Here is a 22,713-nt window from a genome sequence, read left to right on the forward strand (position 1 = left end):
ACGTCTGGTTACTTGCCCCAGCAGTTCAAAAGCATGCGAATGCGAGTAGATAAATAGGTACCACTTTGGTGGGAAAGCCACAGGGTTCCATGCACTCAGCATATAGTCATGCTGGCCACATGACCACGAAACTGTCTTCAGACAACACTGGCTCCCTTGCTAAGAAACAGAGAGGAGCACTGCCCCCTAGAGCAGGGGTAGGCAACCTTGGCTCTTTTATGACTCGTGGACTTCAAGTTGAAGTCCACAAGTCATAAAAGAGCCAAGGTTGCCTACCCCTGCCCTAGAGTCAGACATGACTGGACAGGGGAATACTTTGCCTTTATCTGTTTGTTTTATATCCTATTTTTATTTTTTTATTACTCAAAATGCTCCCTCCCACCTTTTCTTCCATAAACAAACTTGTGAGGTGGGTTGAGTTAGAGGGAGTGACCGACTCAAATTCACCCTAGTGCAGGGGTAGGCAACCTTGGCTCTTTTATGACTCATGGATTTCAACTCCCAGAATTCTTGAGCCAGTCATAAAAGAGCCAAGGTTGCCTACCCCTGGCCCTAGTGGCTTCTGTGCCTAAGAGGAGATTAAAACTCAGTACGTCACTGAGATTTTGTTAAGATATCATTAAACCACCTCTTCGCAGTCTATGGAATAAGTTTGTAGTTTTGTAGCTTTTACAAGATTATTATTACTAGGCTTTGGGGAATATATTCATCATTTTGTCCATTGTGTACACTGGTGTACTTCCAAGAAAAAAATGCCAAATATGTTTGTGACTCATGTAAAATGTGTGCTGCAAATTTTTTTTTTTGCTTCAGCTTCCCTACTGTAACCGTTGTCTCCCTTTTCTAAAATGCAGAAGAGTATTTAAATTTGGAATCTGTGTTCATGCAGGGTTTTTTTAAGTTTAGAGGCTACTTTTCTGCCTTCTTCGCATACGTTGCTCTCATACTTTGGACTGAGATGAGCCTGAATGACCTATAGAAAAGCAGCAAAGAATTTTCTAGCACCTTAACAAGCAACCGGTATCCACTGGAAGTGGAGCACAAACACAATATTTCATCAGAGGCATGGAAGAGTATTCTGACAATACCGGCATATGTTCATGTGTGCCCATTCTTAGAAGGAGGGGACCAAAACAGTAAAAGGAAAGATGAGAGGGAAATGAAATGAAAGTTAGAGGACATTTAACGAATATAGAAAGAGCAGAAAAAGGTGCAATCAGTGAAAATTGCCTGTAGCTAAACGTTCTTATGGTTACAAGGATATGGGTTTCTCAATAATTATTTTGCTACTGAGCATTCTCTCTCTCCCTCCCTCCCTCGACTCTGTCTCTTGCTGTCTCTGTCTCTCCCTCCCTATCTCTCAATTAACTAACTATAGAAAAGGGAAAAAAATACATAAAATTATATAAGAAGGAACAGAAGCTAAAGAAAATATAACTGTACAAAGGGAATGTTTACAGAGATACTTTTATCAATAAACTGAGACCATGTTTCACTCCAGTCATCTATGATTGGTCTATATTATTGTAATCATTTTGAATTAAAATTGTTATTAGACGTTTGTAGAAAGAAGAGCTGCAACTAACATAAGGTGAATATTATTTTCTCCCCAGGCACACGATATTTGCTAGCAACACTTCCTCTTTGCCAATCACGGACTTAGCTAATGCTACCACCCGGCAAGATCAGTTTGGTGGTTTACATTTTTTTAACCCGGTACCTCTGATGAAGCTTGTAGAGGTAAGGAGTCTTAATCATATTCTAAAATGAATCTTGCGCCATGTTCAGTGCATGCTGCTATTTAGGCATTAATGAATTATTTATAAAAATAATAAGGATGGGATGCAAATTAACAAGTTAAATAAATATATTAATTAGATTATTGAGACTAAAACTTATTAAATTTCTCCTCATTGGAGCAGATAAAATAGCCATTTGGTTTGAGATTCTGCCCCAACAGTGTCCAAGCAGATACCAAAGAGAAACCCAGCAACAGATCACGAGCAAAAAACGTATCTCCCCACTTGATTGAGGCATTGATTGCATTGAAACTTTGGAGTAATATATATTCAAGACTGCAGGTAGTCCTCGACTTACAAAAACAATTCGGCCCAACTGCAATTCCAACTGCAAGCAAGGCAGTTAAGTGAGTTTTGCTCCATTTTACGACCTTTTTTTCTTTTTACCACAGTTGTTTAGCAAATCACTGCGGTTGATAAGTAAATCATGTGGTCATTAAACAAATCTGACTTCCCCTACTGATTTTGCTTGTCGGAAGCCAGCTGGAAAGGTTACAAATAGCGATTTCATGACTGTGGGACAGTGCAACTGTCATAAGTACATGTGAAAAAGGTCATAAGTCACTTTTTTCAGTGCTGTTGTAACTTTGAAGGGTAACTACACGAATGGTTGTAAGTAAAGGACTACCTGGAGTAGCCCTTGGTAGTCTGATTCCCCTTGCACGTATTTCAAAGAGAAGCAATCCATTTCTATATTAACAGATGCTTTAGAAGAAATGTGAAGTGGGGAATAATATTGCCTACTTCTATTCATAGCTCTCTCTATGATAGTTTACTTATTTGTTTTTTTAAATACATACTGCTTATCATTGAAATCATTTTCATGTGACATACAGTATAAACAGAATAAGTTTTTGCCTAAAACGTTCTTATGATTTGTAATATATCTTTATTGGTTTTTTACTATACTTTATACTATATTTTTTTTAAAAAAATGGACTCACACAAAAATAGTAGCAATAGCACTTCAATTTATATACCGCTTCACAGTATTTTACAGCTCTTTCTAAGCAATTAGAATGAAGGCTACTGCTAAGCTTGTAAGCCGCCCTGAGTCTTCGGAGAAGGGCGGGATATAAAATGGAATTAAAAAAAAAAATAAAAAAATTTACAGAGTCCACAGTCAGCATATGGCCCCCGACAATCTGGGTCCTCATTTTACCAACCATGGAAGGAGGAGTAAAACCTTGAGCCAGTCAGAATTGAACTCCTGGCAGTGAACAGATTTAGCTTGCAATACTACATTCTAACCACTGTGCCACCATGGGTTTGTTGGCTGAAACCAACAAAGATATTTAGTAGAATAGTAGATAATAGCAGCACAGTAGGCATCAATATGGGTTATTGAATGCCAAGATAATTTTAAAAATCAGCGTATTTTTCAACTGAAGCAAAATCCATTTTAGCATACTTCATTTCTGATAGAAATTGGTTCAGAGAATGGACAGCAGAATTGAAATAGTTTGGAGAAGTGGTGAAAAAGAAGTTCCTTGTCATTAAACTATTTGAGATTTAAAGAAATAAAGTCTGATTTGGTTAATCTCTCTCCTGCAACATGGTATTATATGAAATTGTTTTTTAGATTGCTGAAAGTCCCTACGCTTTGATAATGTTTTTGCCGCTAGGTTATCAAGACGCCGATGACGAGCCAGAAGACTTTTGAGTCCCTCATGGATTTCAGCAGAGCAGTCGGGAAAAATCCAATATCTTGCAAGGCACGTTTATCTCAAAATTAAGAATAATGATGCAGTAGGGTCACACCTGGCCACCCTGAGGATTTTTTTTTACCTCTGTCTCATTTTGGAAGCACATTTTTTGCTAAACCACCAACAGCACAAGACTGAGGGATATAACATAGTTATAGAATATTTTAAGAAGACACTGGTTTCAGTCCAACATGAACTTGGCCTTGTTTCCTCTTTTTCCCCCATATACAGTAATGGCAGGTTGATAGTCAGCGATATATGTAACAAAAAGAGTAAGTAACAACATTTATTTATATAGGCAGTCCTACATAAACGGGGACAGGAATGTCCATCTTTAAGCAAAGTGGTTATTAGGCAGAACATCATATGACTATATCAGTTAGCAATGGTAGTTTTGGTAGTCCCAATTGTGGTTGTTAGACAAAGACCACACTATTGTTAAGTGAGGATATAAGGACCCACCTCAGCTAACCACCCAAGAAAGCAGAACTCTTGAAACGGACATTGTCTCAAAAGGAAATTTTTATTAAGGGTTACTGACAGTAAGGAAGTCAAGGTAAGATCTGGGGAAAATCCCGCTTGAACTGTGTAATTAAACCAGCAATATTCCCCCTCCCACCAAAGTCATAGTGTCCGTTTGAAATACAGCCAATCCACAGGTGGCACAATGAGTGGTTAACTGGTACAGTTGGTGTGCATCTGAAGGTCTTCTCCAGCTTTCGATTCTCTGTAACCGTCTCCCTGATAAGGGAGACACATTCCTTTCTCAAGCGGATAGAGGTGGAAGAAGGAAAGCAGAAAGCGAAAGTTATCCCAAGTGAAAGCAAATATCCCCCCTCCCCACAGCTAAATGGCAGGCCCCAAAGCAAAGCACAAGAATATATACTGTAGATGGAAAGGTGACAATAAGGATTTGAGGACCTGACAAAGGACCTCCTGCTTCTCCTGACCTACCACACACTTCTGCCCATTTGCTGCTGTTTCAGTTTGGACCACATCCATCTCCCCCCTGCACTCCAATCCCACTGCCTATCATTATTACCCCTTGTTCTCCACAGCTGACTTTCTTAGTTTTCTTCCTTCTAGTGATTTGGAGGTGTGCCCAGCCTTTTCAAGAGGCCAGAGATGGGGTGGGGAGGGGACCTTGGGGTGGGAGATGGCAGGGGTAGGCAGCAGAGTGTAGGACTGCCAAAAGGACAGACATGGGAGAGAGAGAGGTGGATGGGGAGAGCTAAAGTACATACTATATCTGTAAATGAGGTTGGACTTTCAAGCACCCAAATTTTGATCAGCAGAGGGTGGGGCAACAACTATAACCCAGAACTGTCCTTAACTACCTTGTTTCCCTGAAAGTAAACCCGCCCCTAAAAGTAAGCCCAAGCTGATTTTGGGGGGTGGGCCTAATATAAGCCCTCCCCTGAAAGTAAGCCCTACTTAAGGGCCTGCACGGATGGCCTGCCTGTGATGAGGTGAAGCCGATGGGGGAGGGGAAATCCGGTATACTGGTTCCTTACTGCTGCCCGGCTTGTTCTGCCATGGCCTGATGGCAGTGGCATTGAGCAGGAGGCGGCAAATGGCTGTTTTCGGCACGATGCAGCCATTTACCGCCTCGCGCGTTGCACGCAATGCCGCTGCTGTGAGGCCTGGTGGATCCTCTCCCCTTCTGAGCCACATGCCATTATACCGGTTCCCTACCGCCGCCCGGCTTGTTCTGCAGCCTCATTGGCTGTGCCATTGGCGAGAGCAACGTGGTTCAGCCAAAAGCAACCGCAGAACCAGGGGGAAGGGTTCCCCCTTTACCTGCCCATTCTCTTCTCTGTCAGAGAAGAGAAGTTCACAGCTCTGCCTACAGAGCCACCAAAGCAGCAGGTGAAGCGCCAGATGCTTGGGGAGGGATGGCGGGCAGGGCATTGGCAACAGCAATGCGGCTCGGCTGAAAGCGGCCGCAGAACAAGTGGGGCAGGTAAGGAAAGAAATCCTCGCTGCCCCCAGGAATTGCCTTTCTTTGCTTACCTGACTCCCAGTCCTGTGTTGTTTCTCCTTCGTGATCTGCTGCCACCACAGGGGCACCAAAGGCTGCAGGGGCTGGCCTGGCACAGGAAGGGCATGCGCCACACCCTCCTGCCACCGCGCAAGGTAAGGTTGCCACGCCCGCCCCCATCTAGATGCCCTCATCTCCCCCAAGCAGTTTTTTTTTTACTAACCTGTGTTTCAGCTGCATTCCGTTTCTCCGTTCGCTTCTCCGCCTTCACCGGTTTTTTGTGGGACTACCGGTAAAAAAAAAAGTTCAATAAACTTTCTAAGTTCTTGAGATCTCGTGAGAAGTTAGAAAGTCTGACTGAACTTTTTTTTTGTCCCACAAACATGCGGTGAAGGCTGAGAAGCGAACAAATGGAATGCAGCTGAGAGGCAAGTTAGTAAAAAATGCTTGGGGGAGGCAAGGGTATCTGGGTGGGGGTGGGCTTGGCAACCTTACCCTGCGTGGCTTCGGCAGGTATCTGCACAGGCCGCGCCCCACCCCCAAGTGCTCGTGGCCTACTTGTGCCGGTACCAGCAAAAAATAAGCCCTCCCCCAAAGTAAAACACACTGCTTACTTCAAAAGAAAGTAAGACAGTGTCTTACTTTTGGGGAAACACGGTACCATTCATTCAGCAAGAGCTTGGCAAAATATAACACAACTTTGAATGGGGACTGTAGGTAATACTTATATTGTAATAATGATCTGTTTTACCATTAACCCTGTTGTATTTTGTTTTTTTTACATAGGACACTCCTGGCTTTGTTGTGAATCGACTTCTTGTACCTTACCTGATGGAAGCAGTTCGGCTTTTTGAAAGGGGTAACGTAGAAAATTGTCAACCTGTATGTACATCTCCACCAGTTTTTGGGACTACAGCCCCCAGTTTGCCTGTTTGCTTGTTCTTTAATCTGATAAAGAGGCACTGGGAAGGTTCTGAATAGGGGAGGCAGCCTGTTGGAGTTGTTGCCACGTTTGAACCAAAGACATTGACACAAATCTGGAACAATCAAAATGTTCCTGGTTTTGTTTCTGCCGAGCAGCAACACACACAGAATTGCTTGGCAAAATACATTTTTCCATTTCATGCACATCCCTAAGAGACCTCTTTCAAATTTCTGTTTAAATGACAATGAGTGCAAAAAATTTATTTCATATCCTTCCAGCCAATTTTGTTATATAGGATAATGTGTGTTCTGTATCTGCTGGGTTTTTTTAAAAAAAAATAAAAAATAAAGGCCTTCTCCATCTCTATTTCCAAAAGTATCTTGTGACATTAGGGAAATAAATTACATTCTGGCGCTTATCGCTGGAATTGGAAGTGTAATTAGCATTTTAATGTCACTAGAAAAATCCATGTTGAAATTATAGATGCAATACTGAATGTTTTTTTTTCAAAGCTAGTTTTTTTTAAAAGTATATAAAATTAGAAGTGAAAAGAACCTGGATCAGCCATGTCTGAACAGCTCAAAACAGTTATTGGCCTATCACTATTTTTTTTTAATTTTAATCCCATTTATATCCCGCCCTTCTCTGAAGACTCAGGGCGGCTTACAATCTAAAGCAGAATGTGCTTAGCAATGTGCTTTACTATGCTAGTAAAGCTACCTCTGTAATAGTAAAAAAAGAAATCCTGATTTTTAAAATCTAAATTTTGGGGACACTAAGGTCAGCAGTTTGGCGGGTCGAATCCCGAGGGCCGCGTAACAGAGTGAGCGCCTTTTACTCATCCCAGCTTCTGCCAACCTAGCAGTTCGAAAGCACGTAAAAATGCAAGTAGCAAAATAGGGACCACTACGGTGGGAAGGTAACAGCGTTCTGTGCGCCTTTGGCATCTACTCATGCCGGCCACATGACCACGGAGACGTCCTCCGACAAGCGCTGGCTCTTCGGCTTTGAAATGGAGATGAGCACCGGCCCCTAGAGTTGGAAACGACTAGCACGCGTGTGCGGGGAACCTTTATCTTTACCTTTACCTTAAGTGTCCCTAAATTGCACTTAAGTTCCTTTTACTTGTTTGGTCCCTTCAGAATTTTTGAAGTGTTTGCCAAATAATGTGGACTAGAAACTACTATATAAAAATCAACACTGCAACTGATTATTAACAAAGTTAATATTAAGATTAATAACAACCCTTAGTTAAAAACAATTAACAGAAATAATGGAATAATTAATTAAAGCTAATGACAATAAGGTTAATATTCTAGAAGCATTACATGTGTTTAATGCCCAGTACAGGTAGTCCTCGACATGCAACAGTTCATGTAGTAACCGTTCCAAATTACGACCGTAGTGAAAATCGTGACTTTTTTCACACAACACTTGCAGCATCACCATAGTCACATGATCAGAATTTTAACACTTGGCAACTGACTCATATTTTTGAGGTAATGTGATTTATGGGGTCATGTGATTTATGGGGTCATGTGATCAGTCAATGGGGAAACCAGATTAATTTAACAATGATGTTACTAATTTAACAACTGCAGAGATTCACTTAACAACCGTGACAAGAAAGGTTGTAAAATGGGGCAAAATTCACTTAACAAATGTTTCACTTAGCAAATGAAATGGGCTCAATTGTGATCGTAAGTCAAGAACTTACCTGTATTCCAGGTTGTGATATTTCTTAGCAGGGCTATGAAATACCCAGGGCTTTTGCTAATTAGTGGGTGCAACACCATTTTGTGAAGGGCCATAGATCTTCCCCCTTCTTTAAAAATAAAATCTTGTAAAACCATCAAATCTTGTGAGATTTCATCTTGCAAGAGATTGACCTGAACGTGCTGAACCCAGTGAGATTCTGATCATACAAACAAAAGGATGACTGGAGTTTCTAACCCCTGGAATAAGTTAACTGATAACAAATAAACTAAAATAGAACAAAGGTCTTAGTTATTTTAAGGTGGCTCGCCATGACTTGATTCCAAAATTACTACAAAATTACCTTGAGGAATGCCTTTTGGGAAAAATGGGAAGATTCCAAGCTATAGATGAATTTTTACTCAACTTCCTGCAATTTTAGTGCCCTCCAGATGTTTGGCCATCAATGACCAGCAGGGCAATGAGTGGGTTATGTGGAATTACATGAGCTGAAGTCCACACACCTGGAGAGCAGCCAGGATGAGGGAGATGTGCGCTATTTGTTGCCATGTTGATGGAAATACGAGATAATAAGGATAATTATTGTCCTTTTCTTTCAAACCTTAGAGCCAGTCAACTCTTAAAGTAAGCCGTGTGTTCTTCAAAGCAAGGACGGCTGCTATATAAAGAGCTAAAGAGAACTTTCCTCTCTGTAACTATTCAGGATTAAGCTCCCTTTTATGACTGTCTGCTATTAAGAATATTATTTCAAACATTTTGTTTGGAAGGCAGCCTTTCCTCTCTTTACAGATGAAAGACTTCCATTATCAAGATCCTGTAAATATATTTTAGATATTAAATGCTTCCTTTGTAGATCTTATAAGTGTTTTCAGCTTGTGAAGCAAGATTATCTATATTTCTTGCTTATCCGTCAATAAATATTGCTAATTACTCCTCAAAGGCAGTATAAGAAATTAGTAATTTTTTTAAAGCAAAGGATAATATTGTATAAAAACCGTTTTCTCTAAAATATTGCCATATAAAATACTTCAACAAAATGATGCATTCCAAATTTAATCAACCAACTGGTGGGTTTATTTTCTGATTTGAAACTTTTTAATTTATTGAGCTTCATTTAATGGTATTCCTTGAATCCGGCTATTATTTGGACTTTAAATACTTTGTAAGAGGGAATTGAAACACGTATATTCAAATGATTGCTATAAGAAACTGGATAGCATCTAATTAAAATAAAGTTTTAATTGTCAGACTACACTGGCAATGTTTTATGGTTTAATGTGGTGTTCTTCTGCTCCCTCCAAATGTGGAATGGATAAAAGCTCACAGGCTGTTTTCCAAAATTTTACTTTGCTGAGAACATTTTCTTCACCGAGTTAGAAAACTTGTGGGCCACATGCTGCTAGCGTTTGGTAAAATATGAGAAGGTTAACATTAAAAAAAGAACAAAAATGCTTATGATAAAGTAAATACGGTTAATACATCTCCATTGTTCAGAGGACAAAGCCTCAAGCTGTCAGACCTGGAAAAAATGTGTATATTTGGTTTTGTTGATCAGCCATTTAGTTGCCATTGGATGATTTAGTGTATGTAGTGGGTTTCTGTGTAATTCTCACTTTTTTGGTGACTGTTATTCTTGTCATTGGAATGCATAAGACATTCCTTAGAGACACTGCTAGGTAACTAGGTAAATATACTCAAAAAGAAGCCATTTTGAAGTATGGGTATTAAAAAGCTTCTCCATTGGGTGCTTCTCTGGACCACAGTTTTGGGAGCTTAATGATATAATTGTGCAATGCCTTAGTCAACACTGACTTCTGGAAAAACTGCTGATTTACTAGAATTTTGACAATGTACAATAAGGAGCACCAGGTTTATAGGTTGTATGATGATGATAACTTTATTGTCACTTTGAATATACACCAATCGGCATACATCAAAATGAAATTTCGTATTGTGTTATGTAATGCTATAAACTTGATTCTTGTTCACCAACCAGAGTCACTTTTAGTGAGATGGGCAGCTATATAAATTTGATTATTAATAAAATAAATTAATGAAAGAAGAGAGATAGAACTCTGCCAATTCAAATGTCAATCTTTTGTCTAGGAGATGCATCAAAGGAAGATATTGATGTTGCCATGAAACTTGGGGCAGCTTATCCTATGGGCCCATTTGAACTCTTAGACTATGTTGGCTTAGATACCACTAAATTCATTATGGATGGTATGTATATCATAAGTTCTGTTTGAAAATCTAAAAACAGTCATGGGGGAAAAATGTTTTGATGGCGATGTTTCACACAGTGCCCTAATGCAGGGCTTTTCAACTGGTGGTACACGTGCCACCGGTGGTACATTGGCACCTGTCAGGTGGTATGCGGCCCCACCCAGCCCAGCCAAGTGTAGCGCGGGAGGGAATGAGCCAAAGCAGCACAGTGCAGAACTTGTGATGAGAGAGTCCTCAGGAGCTGCAGGGTTGCTGGGGTGAGACAAAGGCCCCAGGATCAGCACTTCTGGCGTACCCGGAAGAGAAAGGAAGAGGAGGGTGGTGGAGACAGGAGAGGCTATAAAAGGAGGCAGTTTGGACAGGAGAGGGAGAGAAGAAAAGACTCCAGAGAAAGAGGCAGAAGAGAAAAGGCTTTTGTCAGAGAAGCTGTAAGAGAGAGAGAGAGAGAGAGAGTGGAAAGGATTTTGGAGAAACGTGTGTGTGAGAATGGGGAGGATATTGAAGGGACGAGTGTGTGAGAATGGGAAATGCCAGGTGAGCCGTGCTTTGCAGGACGAAGCAGGCAGATCTATGCCGGCAGGCCCGTTGGGACCAGGATGGCTCCGAAGGAGGCAGCTGCAGGAGGGGGGGGAGGAGCAGGAGGCTTTCCAGCAGGTGCTGCCAGGCCTGCAAATGTGGCGCTGCCCCTCCGCTTTCCAACCCCCAAATTCCGCAGTGAAGTTGGGTAGCCTCTAAGTGCCCCTGACAAGCTGCAAATCTGCTGTAGTCTCGGTTGCCGCCCCCTTCTTTGGCTGGGCGAGGCTAGAGCGTGCGGCCTTCAGTCGGGAGCACCGGGGGAGCGCCGCTTTGCAGGACAAAGCGGACGGAGGTACTTGCAAGTCCCACCCCAGCTATGGCGAGGAGCAGCAATGGCATCTGTGCCCTGGGGCCGAGGAGAAGGAACTGGAGGGGTGCAATGGCTGGGCTGCCTTCTGGCTCGCTGGATTCGAGGTTTTCCTTTGGGGGCGTATGGCCTGACTCTCGCTGAAATGCAAATCCCTCTCTAAGCAAGGATTAGGAGGCTGAAGGCCTCTACTTTTGTGGCCATGCAGTTCTTAAAATCGATTGGCTGTTGCTGGGGAGGAGAATCAAAATAGGGCAAAACAAGCATAGTCCACCATGGTTTATTGATTGCAAAGTTTTCGTCCGGTTTTCCTATCCCTTCCTGGGCTATTAAAATCACATTGGCAAGGTCTGTATTGAACACCTGGCTGCAACCTACTCAACCGGATTTTAGCCTAGCCCCTTGTGCAATCCCCGGCCAGATTCTGGAGGTAGGAGGATGTAGTAACAGGAGAGAGCTGCAAAATTGATTCATTAATTATTCTTCTCTTTAGCAGCAATAACTATGTTCTTTGACAACTTTGCTAGCAACCTGCATGCTGTGAACTTTCCTTTCCCCCTTGGGGAAAGAATTCAGAAGTGCTAGACTTATTTTTCCTGCTAATTACAGTATACCTTGTTGGTTTTTAAAGGAGCTTATGAGAAAAAGATGTGTCTGAAAATTAAAGGATGTATGGATTGAGTTGTGAGACAGGGAAGGGAAGTACATGGACTTACGCGCTTCCAGTTGCTGACAGGTGTGCCACTAATATTCTGACTTGACACCTGCATGCTCTCAGGGCCCAAAGATTATCTTCATTCTTCATAGGGCGGTATTGTGGATTAACTAAATTTTTCTGGGTTCTGATTTTAAGGTGAGTATCCTGAGCTACGGTGGCCTTTGATCTTCTTAAATACATAATAATAAAATAATGAGAACTAAAGGCTCAAAGGGAAGGCAGATTAGAAAGAACAAGACCTTTGGGGGATCTTCAATTCCCTTCCTAGTAAGAGTTCCTTAATACGTAAGGTTTGCTCTTCCTAACATCAATAAAGGTTTTTTTTTTCCAGAAAATATCTGAAGAGCTGTAATTAGTGATTTAACTATGTTTTCTTTTTGGCTATGTTTTAATTTACATATAATGTATGTTTAATCGAGGAGGGCTTGGAGAGGTAGAAGTGGCCAGTATGGAGGCTGCACCTTGCCCTCCAGATCTCTGTCTCCCCTGTAGATCTCTGGAGAGGAGGAAGGGGTGGCAGGGCAGCTGTGTGAGGGAAGTCTGCATCAAGCCCAGCATTCTTACCATGCATGATTGGAAATGGGAATTCCCTTTCGAGAAGGACCAGCCTCTTTTGTGCAGGACCCGGGAGCGCTGCTCCCCTGCCACCTCCTCTTGCTCTCCAGAGATCTGTCAAGACAGAAGTTGGACTCGGAGGAAATTGCTTCCTGCAAACGTCCTCCACCCCCTGCTTTGCCGGGAGGGGGCACCGGACAGGGAAACATCAACGATGTCTGGGATTGGGAAAAGAACAACTCTTTAGAATGCTACACACACACACACACACACACACACACACGCCTTTCAGGCTTGGAGACTTGTATCCAAAACTGAGCTAGCAAATTGCCTGGGCTTGGGGAGAAGGCCCTCTCCTTCCTCTGTGGATAAAAGTCCCCAAACCTGGAATATGATGTGTGTGCATGTGTGTGTGTGCACGTGCATGTGCTTGGCTGCTAGCAGTTTGGGGAGGCGCGTTTGTGGGGCACCGAGTTGTTCCCACATCGAGTTAACCGGTGCAACTTGTTCCATTCCGACCCAGCTATCTTGAGTCAGCTGTGTCCAGTGAGTGGCATCGAGCAGGCCACGCCCACCTGCTAGGCAACTGGTGGTACTCGAATATTGCCATATCCTAAAAGTGGTACAATCTCTGAAAAGGTTGAAAAGCCCTGCCCTAATGCAACAAGTATGATCAGTTTGTCTATGCTTAATATTCTGACATTGTTTCTATAGCTGTGGAACCAACAGCAAGGGGCAGGCAGGATTGACTGGTCAAAACAACAGAACCTAAAACATGAAAACCCCTATGAGTTTTTTCCACTTCTTGTATTTTTAAAAGAGTATTATGAACAATCTCAGATTTGTTATGTGTAACATTCCCAGAAAAAAAATTAATGATCCAATTCCTAGCCTAAAAATCGCCTAAAAATAAAAATTTTGACTTCCCAATTTGTCTCTATTGGATTAAGTTTTATCCTCGCCAACAACTTGAAAATAGTCTTCTTTAAAAGGGTTGCAAGATTTGAACTGAAATTCTCTTATTGCTCCGAATACAAATATGGGAGCCAGTTTTATTGCTACATTAAAAATATAGTTAGTTGTGAATGAAGAAAACTATAAATATATGTGATACATTAACAGATTAAGGTATTAACTTAATGCCTGAATTTTTTGCCTCTCTCCAATTAGGGTGGCATTCGTTGGAACCGGGCAATCCTCTCTTTGCTCCAAGCGAACTTCTAAATCAGTTGGTAGAGGAGAAGAAACTTGGAAAGAAGACCGGCGAAGGATTTTACAAATACAAATGAACTTTCCAACGTGCTGTGTTTTTCTGACACGTGTTAGGAAAGCTGCTGAGCATTTCCATACAGTATTTGTAATACTGCTTAATCAGGGCCACAAGAACTAGTCAGTGCTGTATCTTGATTATAAAGGCTGAACAATTTATTTCCACAATGTGGTCTTATGATATTTTCAGTCACTGGGATTTATTGGGAGCTTTACACATTGAAGTGCCTTTTTTGAAACTACCACGGATCTAAATACACCTCAGGTGTGTAATCATCCAAATAGTAGAAATTTTAATATGAATAAAGTACTTCAAATATATAGTTGCTTTGATTTTTTCCCCCAGTAGGTGGCAGTATGAAAGCAGAGTATGAACAACATTTTCCATTTCAGCCAATAGTACTCATCTACAGCTAGATTCAGCATATATACCAGACATGTCAAAATCTTGACGTCATGTGACGTCGAGCGATGTATCGGAGCTTTTTTCCCACTGCCGGCAATGGGGTGGGCGCTGGGGTGGGCGCGGTTTTGTTGTGACGCGTCTGGCCCGTGGGCCGGCAGTTTGACACCCCTGATATATACCATATGTTCGTCCCCCCCTTTTTTTATGCCTTTGTATATCAATCAATTTGCATGTCTGTGTCTGCATCATATAACACAAGTTTGCTATAGAATTTGAACAGCAAGAAGGCAAGAAGGTCTATTTTTTTAAAAGGAGAAAAGGATGACTTTGCATGTTAAACAAATATAAACAGACTACCTTAAAATGTAATACTAAATGGTAGCTTGTAGGAACTGTTTTGACATTGAAAATCAATATGATGCAGTGGTTAAGTCATTGAGCTAGCAACAGGAAATACCACGTTGAATCTTTCCGCAGCCATGGAAAATCACTCACAAGGTTTTGGGGTGGGGTGGAAAGGAAAGGTGGAAAGCTATTTTTGCCACTTGAACTTGTGGAGAAAAATTCAGATTATAAATCTAATTAATAATGTTCTGTAATAGGACAGAACAATAGCATTGCCCTTTATGGTTGAGGACCTGCCTTCAGTTGCTCCTTCTGATGTGCTCACCAAAATCCTTGGAGTATCTTAATGAGGATTTAAATTTGGAAAATCTTGACTTAAATAAAAAATAAGACATGATGCTAAATACTAAGTACTGAATTTGTATGAATCTCGTAGTGTTGCTGGGCTTTTGTTAAATAGCAAATCATATTTATTGAAGCAAAACTGGTATTAGCTACTTAGAGCTTAGAGTGGAATATACTCAAAATAGTACTGGTTGGAACTTAGAACATTGTCTCCTTTATTTCTCTTGGTTCTCTTTTTTGCATAAAATGGCAGGCAGACAGGAAAACAGTGTGGTCATTCAGGACACTGCAAAGAATAAATTGCCATGAGGAGGAACTGTTTACAGCAGTGGTCCCCAATCTTTATGGCTCCGTGGACTGGCAGCAGTGGTAGGGGCAGCAGCAGCAAGGGGGAAGGGTAGTTTGTACACCCAACCTAGCTCTCATGCATGCGCAAATGAAATTTTGCCCATGTGCCTGCCCTTTACACAGTTCTCAATCCCTGCAGCCCAGGGATTGGGGACCCCTGGTTTAGAGGATGGGGCTCTATTAATGGGTATTGTTGAAGACTGATTTCATATATATACTACGCAATGTTCTCTTCTAAGGTACTGCTCAACTACCTGGAAGTTGCTCATATTACAAAGAAATGATAAATCAAGATTAAGTCTATTGGTGGAGTTGTCAGGTTGAGTCACAACCTGCAGTCCTCAGTACTGTGCCCTAAGAACAAAAAGAGAAATTGAATAAGGGAAACTTTTAATATGTACAAATATTTAAAAACATTATTTTCTTTCTGCAAAGGTAATTTGAAAGCTGCAAGGCATTTATTTGCCACACTGCAGCATAACTTAAAATGCCAGAACAGACAGAGAGACCATGCGTATTTGAACTTCAGTAAAGAGCCCCAGAGACATGCAGCTGTAGACTGAGAAGCTTATTGAGCATCTATAGTTCATAGGCCTTCAGTTGAAAATCAGTTGTGCCACTGTGCAAGATAATAGCATGTAGGAGCAATGAAAATGCTCACCAGGAGTTCCCAGCATAACTCCAGAAATTCCAGTGAAATATAATTCCAGAAAAGAGAAATAATTAAGTAACCTAGGAAGGAACCATATTCATCAAATTAATTTAAATTCAAATTTTAAAAAATTACTTGATCGATCGTTGTCCTTTTTAAAGAATAACCTTTTGCTTGAAAAAGAATAAATCAAAAATTAAAAGTTCAGTGGGAGGGCTTAATGCATACTCCACTTGTGTTGGGAGATGCACTATTATCTCTAAGGACCTGTATTCTACAAAGTAATGGGTAAGTGCAATACAAACAATTTAAGAGTACATAAAAATGAATATAGTAAACGCTACATTGAAAATTACAACTGAATACTTTGGGGGTTTCTGGGGCCAACAATGAAGACCATAAGTAGCCCTTTATCTCACGTTATGCACCTTTAAAGTAAATGAAATAAACATGCATGTCTCTATGCTTGAAATCTTACAAAGTCAGTCAGAAGTTTCAAAACATGGAACTTTTGCAACAACTGGATTTAACTATTTATCATTCCCTATGTTAACAGCTTGTTTACCCAATGTTTATTATGAAGGTCTCCAAGTGTGAGCCATTTAAATCCTTCACTAATAAGACATAACTCATTATTCAGCCCATAAATACTCAGTAACACCTATTCTAGATAAAGCATCCTACAAAATAATAGCCCTTTTCTCTATAATAGCACATCTCAATTATAAGATATGTTGACTTTAACTCAAGTATTGAGGGTATTGAAGTCCACACACATTAAAGTTGTTAAGAATAAGAAATCCTAAAGGTGCCTTTCTAAAAGGCAACCTGCCTTTCTTGGTTTCTTCTTTGAAAATGTTTTGATACTTATCCAAGAAGCTTCTTCGGAACTGAAAAGCTTCTTGGATAAGCAGCACAATGTTTTCAAACAAGAAAGCCCAGTTGAATGAGAAGAGAAATATTTTCAAAGAAGATGCCTTTTGGAAAAGCATCTTTGGGACAACCATGACCTGGACGATTTGAGAATCTCCGTAGACATAAGGATAAGAAACATTGCTTTATAATCTCCCAGAAGGCTTTTGAAAAAAATATAGCTAATATGTAAGATAAACCTAGAAGCCTGGTTAACTTATTATTTAAAAGTGGAAGTTACCTAATGGCACAGAACTGGCCATTATATAATAGAGTAGAATCCAGAAGTTACAAGTTGGATCAATTTTAAACAACAAAGACATAAAGGCAAGCCATGTCTGGCAGAAGGTTCATGTCTTTCCATGACTGTGCAGAAGAATGTAGTCTTCAATTACTCAGTTAACATGGGCCTTTTAAGAATTATTAGTGTCAGAGTTATTTTTCTCTAAATCTTCCATTGCTGTTTCTCTTCCTTTTTCTTTTTACTTAGATGTGTCTATTTTTCATATAAGCAGGCAGGGGAAGGGGGGCTCCTTCCAGTTCAGGATAATTTTCATCAATAAAACATTGGATTGCATTTTTTCCCCCTGCTATGTGGACATAACATATTTTCACAGAGATGCCACCAAATTAACTTCATCTGGTTCCACTGAAACTGCAACATGAAACAAAGTGAACCAAACAATTTAACCAAGCCCAAAAAATAAGTATTTTATAGTTTTATTACAAAGCTTTTATTTAAAAAAAACATGAAAACAACAACAAAAATGATCAGCACATTAACTCAAATTGGAATGACAAAATATATACTGGTTGTCCATTTTTTTGTGGCAAAGGCTTTGCCTTAAACTAAAAAAAATTGGGTACATCAATGTTCATTTCAACAACTGGCATAAAATCCCACTAAACAGGCTAACAGAAACAGATACAAGTACAGAACATTCGAAGTAATAATAATCCAAGTGCTGGGCTTTAAAAAAAACCAAGGAAATTCAGATATGTGAGTAGGAGAGTTTACGGAAAACAGATCCAATAAGGTATGTTGCTTTTACACATATAGAGAGATGAAGCGAATCACGTGTTTAGTGTACATATACAATGATTTTATCTGTTACAAATAGTTAATTCAGAAATAAAAGGGCTTTATCCTCCAAATGCTTTGTTCTTCTCCAACAGGAAAAAAGAAATCTAGCATTATTTAAAAACCTTATAAAACATTGGGGAGGGGATTTCAATGCTTCTTTAAAACCTCAAAGTCAATAAAAATGTACACCAAGGCAATAACTAAAATATAGAAGCATTCAAGTTTATCTTTTTAGAATCTGAAAACCAAGATTCATCCTCTTGCACCATTAAATAAACCGGGTAATATCTTCCTCAAAAAATTACTTTTTGTTCCTTCAGTGTGAACGGACAAGATGGAAACTGCTGCTGCTGCTGGCTTATATCATTCTTTTGATTAAAGCAAAATGAATACAGCTGAGCTACTTTGTTGCTGACTCGGCAATGACAACATAGAAGATACAAATGGAGGAGTGTAAGGTGGAGTGGAGATAAAAAGAGGGAAGATCTGAAATGCTACTCTTGGCTCTCCTTTTTGAGTTGGGCTCGGAATTCTGTGATGGTGAAGGGACATGGCAGTGATTGTCTTTATGGTTCAATGTCTTTAGCAGTGACATCAGGGTAAAATTTGATACCCTTAGACATACTCCTTATATGCCTGGTTAGCTGAAGAACATCCAGGGAGATTTTAACAAGCTTCCATTCCAAGAAGAGGCCCTGATGTCGCTGCCTTTGTCTTGTAGGTTGAGAATGTGTGTCGCTTCCCACCTGCAGAGAACAATACAGTAAATTTTTTTAGAATTATATATCAAGGTACTTTACTATGCATTTATTCATTAGGTTAATTATATTCTTACTGTGCAGGCAATACCTTAGACTGGGATCCCCAACTCCTGGTCCATGGCCCAGTATCAGCCCATTGGGAACCAGGCCACACAAGCGGCAGATGAGCACACGAAAGTCCATTTGCATAAGTGGTGGGCATGCATGCAAAACCATTCCCTCCCTCCCTGCTACCTCCACCGCTGCTGCCAATCCGTGGAGCAGGAAAGGTTGGGGACCACTGCCTGAAACAACCTTCACAATCTAAGCATTATCGTGCTTGGAATCCATGCATCTGAAGGGGGTCCAACATGGGGAAGGCTGGGATAGAGCAAAGGCAGGCAACCTGATACCTTTCATACATTTTGGACTGCAACTCCCACCTTGCCTGACCATTGATTACATGGGCCAGATAAGATCTGGAGGACACCTGCATATTTGTTCGTATGATTTTGATAAACCTTATGGAGGCAGTTACTCTGCTTTATGCAAAAGAAGAGAAATTTGCATCCAGATACTGTCCAATGACAACTTCCAATATATGGAACAAATTAGAATTCAATCTAACATACAAAGATCTAAACAAAAGTGTTTGGAACCCTAGATCCAAAAACAAATACATATTGTGTGTAATGCTTACGTTAACAATATACAGATGCTGAGCAAGGTATTCAATAGAAGACAATGTTGATTCAGAAGTAAACCTCTGTAAACTTTATGAACTAATATCACTCCACTGAATTCTAAATGAATGTAATCTTTAAAATGAAAACTCATAACAAACATAGTCCTTCCTAAGCAATAGTGATGATGGTAAATTCTAGTTCATGATCCAAATGCAGATCACCAGATCCCTGAATCTGGACACATTGGTTAGGGGAAAAAAAACATTTCAAATCACAGATCAGTTTAGAAGGCATAATTTTGGCTATCAAATCTATCCAATACAGGAATCCAAATTAAACATTTATGATGGATGATATACCAATAACAGGCTCCAATAATATATCAAGGATCTATTATGCTTTCGTCTGAATGGATAGCCACATGTTTTTACATAAATATCATTGTAAGTAATTTAGTTACATAAAGTTAAGACCACTTAGCCAAGTAATTTAGATACTCTCACTTAGCTGATCTTTCAAATTCATGTGCAAATCCAAGAGAAAACACTTTAGTTTTAGGATATCATATATTACAGAGTTAACATGAATGTGTTTACTGCACCTATTCACATTATACTTTTACTCTAGGTTACTAACAACTGCCAGATGAGGAAGTGGAAAAGTGTATTACTATAAATATATCAGGAAAATAACTGTTCAAGAATACAAAACCTAACCTAATCACACTTTTAAGGTTGCAGGATACATTTACCTTATGCCACATTCGCCACCGTGAAGGAATATAAACATATGACCAATGCAAAGAGGTTATTTTTCAGAGGTTTTATTTTGTTTCTTCGCATTAAGTCTTCCTAACCTTTGAAAAAGCAGACTCCAGTATCCTCTGGGGAAGAAAACCACCCATTCAACTGCAGTGCTGTTCATCTGACTCACCTAATTCTAATTTCATCATAAAGATTGTCTTATAATAACTATTTTAAAAAGCCTCATCAGATTCTGTCTTTAAAAATATGCCCAGGAAGAGAAGGAGATCAAAAGGAACTATGAAGGATTTTCTTTTTTAAGGAGGACAGGGAAGAAGCCAAGCAAAAAAAGCAAAGAAACCACTGGAAAAACAGCACCCTGCAGTTTTATATTTATTTTAGGCCTTTTCATCGCAGATTTTCAAAGGTTTGGTCCAGGTTGCTCTTCCTGGGAAGGTTTTCCTTTCAGTCTTACATTAAAACATTCTGTTTCCTGTTGAGGAATAGCCTTCAGGCACCAAGCCAGCAGTTCACGGCACAAGCAGAGCAATTCAGAGCAATTCTCTGTTAGAGCCGGGAAAGTATTCCTTGCTGTAGGAAATGAAATGCTCTTCTGTTGAGATGGTTCCCGTCCCCCCCCCAGCCCACCCCACCCACACACCCTTTCTCTTTCCAGGAGCCTTTCTTTGAAGCGGGGAGATTAAAATAATGTCCAGTCTTTCTCTAGCCCACCCTTTTCAGAAATGGGATTGATGTTGACAGTAGCTGTAATTTCTTTCCAAGCATCACCGTTATTCTTAATGGACCCCTTTTTCATACATATGAAAATGCGAGTGCTAATTTTTATAAGAGGGTACCAATTTTAAATGTACGTCTCTGCTTAAGTCCGAGAATGGAAGTCCTTCACCCAATAAAAATTATAGCAGCATCTACACTGCCTCCTTTAATTTCAAGCTTAAAAAAAAAACCACGCGATCCTTCCATTTCCTACCGATAAACTGATTGGAGCCTTAAAGGAACATAATGGAGTTCCCTAGTAGATATGAAACAGGTCACGCCAGGATTCCTTTCAAGAAACCACAGGTATGTGCTACAGAGACAGAAGACTTCCCACATCTAAGGCTTCACTGGAGGGCTACAGCTGAAGTTTGGCCAACCCAGGCAAGCCCAAGCAAAGCCTAACCCGCAAGTGAAGTCGGTGCAATCAAAGACAGCAATTACAGCTCCCTGGCTGTGGTTAGGCTTCAAAGCAAAGCGCTCCGAGTCACATTTTAGCATATGTGAAGCCTTGAGCCTCAGCCACAAAACTAGATCTGCTGCCTCTGCCATTTGCGCTGGAGTGCAGTTGTGTGACTGGAACAGAGAAGTAAGGAACTGCTCCTCAGTTGTTGAGTTTTGCTTTGTTTTTGTTTTTTTTAAAAGTACTCCACAGTTGAAAGATAACAGTGAAATTTTGGCAGCAAGAAGAGTGCATAATTGAACACTTGTGGCATGCAGAGATCAGAGGCTGAATTTTAATCTGTCCCCTACCTCCCAAGAAACTCCCAATAAGGTTTTGTCCTTTTCTAGACTGTACAATTTGAAAAGGGCTAGAGCAATCAAAAATATATTTAACACAAAAGAATATTTTTTTAAAAAAAATGTTTGGGTTGGATTTATTCATGAATAAATAGGATAACTTTAATGGATGATCTCAAGCTAAAAGGGACAGGAAAGAGAATCAAAACCAGTCTGCCTCATGCCAGACTCTCATGATTTAAACCACCTGAGAAAATGATTGTTCATTTGACTATTGGGTTCTAACATTTCTTCCGGCAATTTGTTCTACACCACTCTTTATCATGAAATAATTACAATGTACTTAGTACAATGTATTTTTAATTTAAAATTCTACTTCAAATCTGCTTGTGTTCTAAATTTATCTTATTGGTAATTCCACACAGAGTCTATTTTGCAAAATAATTTGCAAAAACGTTTTTGTTTTGTTTTGTTTTTTAAATCTAAGGTATGTTAGATTGCCACTTTCCAATAGTTTTTTCTTTTGTCATACATTTTTAAGCTACAATACTTTTTATTCCTTTCCTTTGAGAACTTTACAGTGAACTATAAAACTGAACTCAAAATCTAAGGTCAGCATAATAATTTAGCAACTTATAACGTTATGTATCTAATAAATTCCTTTTATATTGGTCTTAAATTTCTGCCAAGCTCTAGCCTGTTTTCATATAGATTTTTTGTTTTGCCATTCAAAAAACGTCATGAAAGTTTTAAACTTTTGCTTCTATAATAAATTTCAAGTGGCAAAGAAGAGGAGAGGGGAGGGGAGGGGACTGGAGGAGAGGAGAGGAGGGGAGAGGAGGGGAGGGGAGAGAAAGGGAGAGGAGAAGGAGGGGAGGGGGAGGAAGGGGGAGAGGGGAGAGGAAAAGATTGGAGAGGAGGAGAAGAGAGAGGAGAGGAGAGGAGAAAAAATGTGGAAAAATACAGGAAGGTAATAAAAACTATACCTAGGTAGGCCCTAGGTAGAATTCTGTGACTGTAGTGTTGCCTGCACAATAAAAGCCCTGTTACCTGTGGGGTAACCTAAAAATAAATCAATTTAATGTTAATCTTGCAGGGGCAATTGTAATTAGATGGAACAGCAATTTAATGATAAATCTTGGGCTATTATAATTAA

General features: G+C 40.1%; 2 protein-coding genes across 3 annotated transcripts in view; one reads left to right on the forward strand and one right to left on the reverse strand.

Moving 5' to 3' along the window:
* Positions 1–14,911, forward strand: part of HADH (hydroxyacyl-CoA dehydrogenase) — a 32,456-nt gene extending 17,545 nt beyond the window's left edge. The window contains exons 4-8 of the mRNA XM_081333232.1: positions 1,614–1,740; positions 3,425–3,514; positions 6,273–6,345; positions 10,234–10,350; positions 13,680–14,911. Coding sequence (XP_081189358.1) covers positions 1,614–1,740; positions 3,425–3,514; positions 6,273–6,345; positions 10,234–10,350; positions 13,680–13,798 — 526 coding nt within the window. The 3' untranslated portion in view covers positions 13,799–14,911. The remainder of the gene's footprint in view (positions 1–1,613; positions 1,741–3,424; positions 3,515–6,272; positions 6,346–10,233; positions 10,351–13,679) is intronic.
* Positions 14,912–18,299: 3,388 nt separating this feature from the next.
* LEF1 (lymphoid enhancer binding factor 1) overlaps positions 18,300–22,713 on the reverse strand; it is a gene marked incomplete at both ends in the record, with an annotated part of 110,832 nt that continues 106,418 nt past the window's right edge. For both annotated transcript variants that reach the window (XM_081333239.1, XM_081333238.1), the window contains one exon: positions 18,300–18,616. In XM_081333239.1, coding sequence (XP_081189365.1) covers positions 18,537–18,616 — 80 coding nt within the window. The remainder of the gene's footprint in view (positions 18,617–22,713) is intronic.

Source organism: Vipera berus (genome assembly GCF_964194415.1).
Source record: "Vipera berus genome assembly, chromosome: 7".
NCBI lineage: Eukaryota > Metazoa > Chordata > Lepidosauria > Squamata > Viperidae > Vipera > Vipera berus.